Genomic DNA, 10,000 nt, shown 5'->3' with positions numbered 1-10,000 from the left:
ACTGCCACTGCTGCTTTGATAACGCCCCCCCCGGAGCACCAAACAGCGCTGATATCGTTTGGTGGCATGTTGTCACCGCCAACCTCCTGCCTCGCACACAAACACCCTCAATTAGGCTATGTCCAACCGACCATGTGTACCACTGTGTGTTTGTGCGTCCATGTGACTGCGTGCGTGCGTGTGAATAATGTACCCCTTACCTGGTGTAAGTCAGATAAGAGTGAAAAAAGAGAGGCCCAGAATTATACTGTGTGTAAATGGTATCAGACTGCCTTTGATGTGAAAGCAACATAACATGTTGCTTTCACTTCAAGTGCAGCCTGATACCATTCAATATATTTAAATGTTAACACAGTTACTGGGAATAATCAGGTTATTGTAATAACGTTGTGTTTTATTGTATTTAGTGCAGCAATAATAATAATAAGGGTAATAATAATAATAATATAATGTATCATGATAAAAGTCTAAATTACATGCTCGCTGTGTTGTTGCTTGTACATACTGTACTTCCAATATCCAATGTGTTGTGTCTTGGCTATGTATTCAAACATGCACCCATTAAGAAACTTGAAGAGAATCTGTCAAAACAATAAACCAGAGGATTGGCAAAAGATGTTCATTGTTACTTGGTGCTCTTTCTGTTTGTGCCAAATTTGTATTTCCATGGAGGCATTTAGTCTTACATCAGATACTATGGTAGTAGTGGGCAGTTCTGGAGCATGAACATGTGTACTGTACCGTATGTGTAAAGCAGGCCGCTGTTGTAAAACAGTGTCAGTGTTCAATCAGCTGGATATGTTGTGTAAAGGTTAAAAAATTCCCCCAGGCTTGTTTCCTTCTGCTCTCCACTCTTGACACGTATGTATTGCCCCCTTGTTGAGCTGTATCGGATTTGAATTCTGCGTAACCTGCATTGCTTAATCGTATTGCAGAATTCAAATGCTGTGTATGTATTTCACAATGCCTAGAGAGAAAAGAAAACATTTTAGTACTACTATGTAACTAGGATACAAGATTGTGTTATCTATATAATAAGCATTTGTGGAAAGCAAACAAAATATGTTGATCTAATTAACATGAACAGTACACCTGCATAGTAGAATAGCATTAATACGGATGATTCTATGGCCAAAAATTGCTCGCTCGCTCACTCACTCACTCACTCAGTCGCTTGCTTTCTCTATCTCTCATTATACGTTATTGTTTTGTTGCATGAAAGTATTGTGTTTGTTTTTGTAATTTGTAATTCCAAGCTTTTAGATAACCTCACTGATGTCCCTCTCTCTCTCTCTCTCTCTCTCTCTCTCTGTCTCTGTCTCTCCCTCATCATCCCTCTCTGCCTCTCTGTCTTCCCTCTCCTGTCTCTCTGTCTGTCTCCTGTCTCCAGTGTCCCCTGGTGTGTGAGTCTGCCTCCCATGGCTGCATGGACAGAGACTGTGGTCCTCTGACAGGTCCCGGTAAGTCTCGCTTCCCCTCAACACCTGTCATTTGACACGTTCCTTACACAGTTGCCACGGTAACCTTGCAATCAAAGGAAAGATTGGAAAAAGCCACCCTGTAATTCTCCGTCTCTGAAATTATTTTGTCTACCGGTATTTACGAAACAAAGAAAAATAAAATAAAAATGCACTTTAGTTTTAGTCTTGACAAGCATGAGGAGGCACTGTTGCATATGTTTATTGAGACTGGGATGTCATGACTTCTTAAATCTTATACCAGACAATTACATTTATATAAAATAATAATAATAATAAGTGTAATCTATCCATAAATGCGAGAAGTCTCTGCGTGCGTGCGTGTCTGTCTGCGTGTCTGTCTGTAATCCGCGTATCTCGAGAACCGTTCGTCCCACCGGCTTCAGATTCGGCACGCACGTTCCCCGCCGCGGCACGGAGTGCAGTGCCGGGCCTCGACCCGACCCGACGCGCGGTTTTCCCTAACCGGCGCGAAACATTCGGAATCTCCTTATGCGGGCTGATTGTTGACATCAGGCTGTTCCGGAGGAAATCGGCGCAAGCGCTGACTCATTGTGACATCACATCATAAAAGGCTCTGAGATCACGTACGCCACATGAGTCAACAAAAAAATGCCATGGTTACGTATTCTGATGTTCCTATATGGGCATAAAAGGACACAGGCAAACATCAAAACGGCTCTTATGACAACAGGTATAATGGGGTTTGCATTAAAGGGTGGGGCATTCATTCCCTATTTCAAATTCGGCACGAGCGTTCCCCGCCGCAGCAGGTAGTGCAGTGCCCGGCCTCGACCCGATCCGATACGCGATTTTCTGGAACCAGCACGAAAGGTTCGGATTCTGATGTCTGACATCAGGGTTTTCCGGAACCGGCACTGTGTCTGCATAGATCTCCATTTATGGGCATAAAATGGATGCAGACAGACAGATACGGATATCTCCATATATGAGCATAAATGGACACAAGCAAACAGATGGTCAAAGATCTCCATATATGGGCATAAAATGGACGCAAAAAGACAGATACAGATATCTCCATATATGGGCATAAATGGACACAGGCAAACAGATGTTCAAAACGGGTCCTATGACAACAGGTATAATGGGGTTTGCATTAAAGGGGGAACCAGCACTGTGTCTGCAACACAGTTGGAGGCACAGACAGTAGATACAGAGATCTCCATAATGGGCATAAAGGGACACAGACAAACAGATACAGAGATCTCCATATATGGGCATGAAATGGATGCAGACAGACAGATACAGATATCTCCATATATGAGCATAAATGGACACAGGCAAACAGATGGTCAATACAGTTCCTACAGAGATCTCCATATATGGGCATAAAATGGACGCAGACAGACAGATAACTCCATATATGGGCATAAATGGACACAGGCAAACAGATGGTCAAAACGGGTCCTACAGAGATCTCCATAATTATAGACAGATAGATATCCCCATATATGGGCATAAATGGACACACGCAAACAGATGGTCAAAACAGATCCTATGACAACAGGTATAATGGGGTTTGCATTAAAGGGCGGGGCATTCATCCCCTATTTACATTGTTCCCGAGTTGGCCAGGGCGCGACTAGACGCTCGGCCGCCCTTCTAGTAATAATAATGATTAAATTAAATAATAAATCAGTAAAACCAAAACTACAGTAACTGAAACTAAACTATATTTAAGAATTAAAAAATAATAATACAAATATTATAAATAATAATGCCATTTATACACATACCTAGTGCTTCTGGCTTGAAACAACTTATTGTAATGCAACATGATGCTAGTGAACCTATAACATTGTCCATCCTCACGCTAATGCTTATATGCATCTAATTATCATTGGGCTGCTCTTGGCTAACCTTTTGCACTAATGAGATTCGAGTTCTCAACTGAGGTTTCCCTATTTGATTAAAGAACTTGTATTATTCCTCCTTGGATTAAGCCGGAGGGCGCTGGGTTTATTTCATGAAGAGAGAAAATGGGAGGGTGGGAGGACGAGGAGGAAGAAGAGAGAGGGAGAGATGGTGAAAGACAAAAAAGAGGGAAAGAGATAAGAAACCACGGGAGACAGCAGAAGAGAGAAACTAGACAGATGGAATGGAGAGAGAAGAGAACTGAAGAGAAGAAGAGATTGTGATAAACAGGGATGTGCAGAGAATGGCAGGGGCTGAAATTTCGAAAAGGGCCTTTTGGTGAAAATACTATTGAAAATTTTCGGTGCGTGATACCATACTGAACTAAGCATAGCATAATCAATTTTTTTCACCATAGTAAAAACTGAATTCATGGTCTGGAGAGGGCACTTTTACAGACGGATAAAAGGGCAGGGGCTCCAAGCCCCCTTTGATGTCTGTGTGCACGTGCCTGGTGACAAAGGTCATAGAGAACAGTGGTGGTAGGAGGGTTTCTGCATGTCTGTCTGCTGCACAGTGTAACAGTCTTCTCTGTTCTGTGTAAACTGGCTGAAGACAAGCAGAAGACACTGTGCCAGCTGGGAGAGACTAATTAAGAGACTTGGAACAAAAGAGGGGGAAAAAAAGCATCTCCCAGTCAGTGGAAAAAGAGGGAAGAAATGAAAGGAAGCGACTGCTTGTTGAGAAAATTAGAGATAGTAGCTGCGGTAGTGAGCAGAGACTTTGAGAAGGTCATGGCTCCTGCTGCACTCACGCTTCACAACCCTCATTCTGAGTGGTGGAAGAGAAAGGGAAACTGCCTAATCTCCTCCGACTTCATATTTGACGTAGCACACTCGCCCTTATTCCATCGCATATCATTTTTTTTGTCTTATCTGGCTTCCCGTCAACTCCCTACTTCTCCGCCCACCTTCCGTCGTCGTGGTGTCAGTGCCACTTACTGTTCCCGTGGTGATTAGCTAGCGAAGCACAGCCTGTGTGTGCGTGCAGGTGCGCGCAGCTGCAACCCGTCAAAACAATACCCTCCCCCTTCTGTGCAGACAAAGCCAGATTGATTTAATGCAATTTTGCTCTCCACTTTTAATACCTTTCTAAATGAATGTGGAGAGCTGAGTGAAAGCAGGAGTGGAGGGGGGAAGACCACAAACATGTAGTCTGGGCCCTCAGTCATACTTCTATTGGAAACGGTAAATACTGTCAAAATGGCTGAAGGGATTGGCTTATTTGACAGTAGCAAATTGTGTGAACTTGTGTGTTTCAAATAAATGTATGAAAAGCACAAACTGGCACTTGATGCATTTCAGCTTTCTACATAAGTAAGTGCCTTTCAGAGTGAGAGTGGGGTTGGGTTTGGAGGGGAATAAGGGTGGGACCATTCAGCTTCCATGTTAGGCTGGGGCTCCACCAAAAAGACGGCTTGTGCCGCTGTCAAAAAATGTTAGTGCCCGGCGTTGAAGTCGGCACCCTTCATTAATTAAAACGGGAGCGTTCCCAGTGTTGACGTTGACACGACGCGCCCGGTGGAGCCGGGGGGGGGGGGGGGGGGTTAAGTGGTCAGATGGTTGGGCCACAGTTGGCTGTGTTTTGGCTTGGATCAATGGTTAAGTGTTCCAATTATTTGGGAGCCTACTTGCAATATCCTCATGGCCCAACAGTGGGCCCTGGCCCACAGGATGGGTAGAGAAAATAATTTCCTTAAAAGGTGTCATCAAGGTTGAGGGAGTGGAACCACCCGATGTCAGATTAAAATGGCAGTAGAGTATACGGCTCCTCCATTGCCATAGGAGGAACACTTCCACCTCTGACTGCAAGTTAGTCCAGCTTCTCCCAGTGGTCTAATTCAGAGATTCTCAACCTGTGGGCCCCCAAATAATTGTCAAAACACTTTTTTTTAATAATATATATATATCATTAATAGGCGACATCAGTGATGTGGACATCAGGGATGTGGACATCAGGGATCTCTATATGGGCAAAAAAGGGATTTGTTCCCCTGGCATCACAGGGATCTCCATATCTCCATATAATGGCCTAAAAGGGATTTGTTCCCCCCGGCATCAAGTGATCTCTTTAACAGGGCATCATTAATATTGATGACATCAGGGAACTACAGTATGGGCATAAAAGGGATTCTGTTAGTGTGACATCACGGTGAAGCCAGAGCATGATGTCAGAGTGGCAAACCCATTCTGTTAGAATGGTTCCCCTGACATCACAGTGACATCAGAGCATGATGACATCATGATGACACATTTTTACGGTCTATGCCCATAGACCTTAAAATGTGTACACGGACGTCTACACGCGGACAAGCTGTGACATTTCTCATGGTAAACTGTTATGAGCTTGCCCACAGCCCAGGGCCTGCTGCTGTCATAAGCAGTCTACACCGTTGCTTAGAGCCGTACAGGAGGGTAGGAGGCTGAAGAGCCTGTCATAGTCACAGAGATTGTTCAGCCTAATTGAGAAACCTGCGAACATTGAAACCTCAGAAGATTACACTTCTTAGAAAGCTGGGCATTTCTTTCTTCCTGTGATGTCTAGCTCCTATTCAGTAATTTCTGGTGATGGCACTTTATTCACTTCCAATGAATGAAGACCTCTGCTCTTAGACCACTAGACAGATGGAACTATAGCTCAAGCAGGGTTAATATTGATGACATCAGGGAACTCCGGCAAACCCATTCTGTTAGAATGGTTCCCCTGACATCACAGTGACATCAGAGCATGATGACATCATGATGACACATTTTACGGTCTATATGGGTTTGCCCATAGACCTTAAAATGTGTACACGGACGTCTACACGCGGACAAGCTGTGACGTTTCTCATGGTAAACTGTTATGAGCTTGCCCACAGCCCAGGGCCTGCTGCTGTCATAAGCAGTCTACACCGTTGCTTAGAGCCGTACAGGAGGGTAGGAGGCTGAGAGCCTGTCAGTCACAGAGATTGTTCAGCCTAATTGAGAAACCTGCGAACATTGAAACCTCAGAAGATCACACTTCTTTAGAAAGCTGGACATTTCGTTCTTCCTGTGACGTCTTCAGTAATTTCTGGTGATGGCACTTTATTCATTTCCAATGAATGAAGATGTCTGCTCTTAGACCACTAGACAGATGGAACTATAGCTCAAGCAGGGTTGAGGAGATGACTATAGGGAAGTAAATTGGGCATCAAACTCTTGTTAACTCATTTAGTGCCCATGAAATTAACGGATTATAAAGTCCACGATGCCAGTCTCAGGTTGGCATCACCCCCGTTATCTTATATGAAGGCCAGAAGTCCACAGCGCAAACACTTCCGGTCTGACGTCATCGTGTCCTGCGCCGGAACAGATCGTAGTCCACGTGGAGTTGTGTAATGACGGACCGGAGCTTTTATATATGTGTAACATAAGCGAGCATCTGCCTCCATCCTAGCTTCTAAAGTGTAGTTTTGAGATAATGGACATTAAAGATGAGATCGGCCGTCCACCTCAATGTTATGGATGGGACTATTTTGTGCTCCTGGAGCCGTGATGATGCGAAATCAGCGACGGATTTCGTCTCCGGACCTCCGGCCATTGTACTCGGTAATGTATCCGCCGTTACAGTAATATATTACTTTTCACGAGTATACTGGGGATTGGCACTCCGGGTACTCTGAGTACTTTTCACGAGTCTTCTCTGGATTGGCACTATATGTCATATTTTCATCTAATGTACTCTGCAAGAGCATCCATAACCTGTTTTTGTGTTTTACTTTTACTATTAGACTATTATTAATTTCAGGAACCTAAATATACAGGAACATATTCATTTATTTTTCTGAATTCAAACCCTGCCTTCACCCCAGCTCACTGTACTTTCCCTCAACAGAATTATGCTCCTCGTGCTCCAAAATATCCAATTCTTCCGACGCCAGTGATAGCTAGCCGCCTTTCCCCCCGATTTTATCTCATCACCGGCCTCAATCTCATGCCACAGACATATCATAAAAAGCTTGGATCACCAGTCACCACAGCACTTTTAAAAATGTATTCCTCTTCCCACTGCACACTCACTCTCTAAAATTGTTCACGGCTACTTGCTCCCAGAGGGATGATTATAGTTGAGGACCCCGCTACGTTTAGGCTGTCATTGACAGCAAACGACCAGCTCGTATGCTCTGTGCCAGTGGGCCCTTGTAAAAATCACCCACCCTGACAGATTATCGTCCAATTAAAAACCCACCCCCACTCACCCATCCATCGGCCCACGCCAGTGGAGGCAGGACAACCACTTACCTTTAACAAGCCGTTGACTTTTTCATCAGGCCTAAGGACTCCCAGCGATGAAGCTCTCACTATAATTAACACCACGTGACTTTGAAAATGACGTAATGGCCCAACACCACACCACTCCACACCGCCCACTTGTGCCAGATTTTCCACTACAAGGTCCTGGGTAGAGTGGTGTGAAAGTGGTAAACGTGGTACTAAAAAGTATCCAATACAAAGTAGGTCTGAGCTGGGCCAAATAGGGCCAAGCACATCATAATGACTGATCACTCACTGTCTTTTCATTTAGACCACCAGGATATAGTTGTAATACATGATAATAGATTCTATTGTGTTATAACCACTATTAAAATCTGTTATAGTGTATTATAATTATCATAGTTGTAGTACATTAATACGTTATAGTGTATTATAATATTAGTTCTAATACAAATTTATATTGTATTATAATCACAGTTAAATCCATGAAAATGTAGATATAATTATGTGGTGTGGTGCGGTGTAGTGTCGTGTAGTAGTGTGGTGCTAAAGCTGCAGTCAAAAGGGCCTATATAGAGGTCTGATTTAGCCAGTGCTGGTTTTGATGTTCCTGAAGCCTGCAGATATGCTGTCTGCTAACTTGAGCATTCATGCCATCATGGTGACTGTGACCAACACACACGCACGCACGCACGCACGCACGCACGCACGCACACACACCAAAAGAAAGATAAACTTTAAATCATGCATCTTCAGCCATGATGGAAGCGTGTTGCAGCTGCAATAGCCTCGGAAACCCAGGCTGCTTTTGGCGATAGGAAGAGAAAGAAGCCTGGGCGATCGCGTTATGATCACTGTTGGAGGAAGTGTAGAATTTCCCTAACCAATCAGAGTGCAGAGGGCGTCGCACCAAATGTGTTGACGCCATGACGCAGCAGCGTTCTCTGCGCTGAGCAGAGGAGCAGAGGGGGGAGGGGGGAGGAGAACACATGCTATTGGCCAGAGACTCGCGGAGAGATTCGCCGCGCCCGCCCATCTGCCTACACAAACTGGTCCGCGGTTATATCTATGGAAACACCTGGGAAAGAGGTTCACCCCGAACCCCATATCATTGAGGTACCTGTTTACCAGTGTTGCCATGTCTGCTTATAATAAGCAAGTTGGGGCTTTTCTTTAAAGTGTAGTCGCTTATTGGGCTTGCTTTCTAATGTTTTTTAAACCAGTGGTTGCTTTTTTTCATATCAAGGACCCCCAGATTAATATTTATTTTAGAGTCAATAAGAGTCAACAAGATAGGTGTTGTTAAAATGTTTCAAAATGTTTAAAATAGCAGATATAACATCAAAACGTGTTGTGATGTGACTTGTTGAACTGCAAATAACCGATGGGAAGTGGCAAAACTAAGCCTAAGTTGTAAGAGGCAGGAATAAGGTGAATACAACCTCATCACTTGGACCACGCTGATCTGGTCCATCCGTCTACAAAGCAGAAGAATGAACTGAGGCATAGCCACTTTCAACACTGTGTTGTGGGGCTCTGTTATAAGGTTGTAAGAGGACAGTGCAGGGCCTCTATCATTATTTTTACTAGACTAGAAGACAAAATGAAGACAGTGAAAAGTGCTGTCTCCAACTTTTATTACCAATTGGAGAGATTTGTCTCTGGCACAGTTAGATGGTTTGAAAGTCTTGCAGTGGATGGGGTGAGGTGGGGTTAAAAACTTTAAAACCATGGCATTCACACGTTTAAACAAACTGAATTACATTTACATCAATGTAATTGGTTTACACATCTGGAAGGTGTTCTTGGTCTTACTGGGTATCCCACTCCCATTTGAACAATATATTTGATGTTCGAAGTTCAGCGATGCAATGCAGTCAATTCTCGAGGCTGTTGGTTTAGGTGTTACTAGTAGTGTTCTGGTCAAGTCAATTTCTGCTTTTGATTGGATTAACAAAAACTTTAAGCATGCAGAGTCGGATGGAATTTCTTCGATATTGCTAGTTGGTTATTGGAAGTTACTACAGGTTACTTAAGTTATAAGATTACTGATTACTATGTTTTTAATGCTGCCCAACGTTGTTCAATCAACAACACATAGATTCCACGAATGTAAGTAATTATGTCATAGCGATGATGTAATACATTCAAGTATGGCTTCTGTGGGAAGAAGGAAAACAAAGGGAATGAAAAACATGGATCGTCTGATCCTTTTCGTACGTCTGGCAGCGGCTGGGATAGTACATCGATCGTCTGATCCTTTTCGTACGTCTGGCAGCGGCTGGGATAGTACATCGCTTCACAATATTTCTAAATGCAAACACAAACACGGAAATAGGAGCTGTAGAA

At 43.7% G+C, this 10,000-nt stretch overlaps 1 protein-coding gene across 1 annotated transcript in view; it reads left to right on the top strand.

Moving 5' to 3' along the window:
* Positions 1 to 10,000, top strand: part of inpp4b (inositol polyphosphate-4-phosphatase type II B) — a gene marked incomplete at both ends in the record, with an annotated part of 343,288 nt that overhangs the window by 212,761 nt on the left and 120,527 nt on the right. The window contains one exon of the mRNA XM_080722305.1: positions 1,391 to 1,460. Within this exon, the coding sequence (XP_080578431.1) occupies positions 1,391 to 1,460 (70 nt within the window). The remainder of the gene's footprint in view (positions 1 to 1,390; positions 1,461 to 10,000) is intronic.

This window comes from Nannobrachium achirus (genome assembly GCF_963921795.1).
Source record: "Nannobrachium achirus genome assembly, chromosome: 3".
In the NCBI taxonomy this organism is placed as follows: Eukaryota; Metazoa; Chordata; class Actinopteri; order Myctophiformes; family Myctophidae; genus Nannobrachium; species Nannobrachium achirus.
Note: the sequence above shows the minus strand (reverse complement) of the source record. Positions and strands in the feature narration are given on the sequence as shown.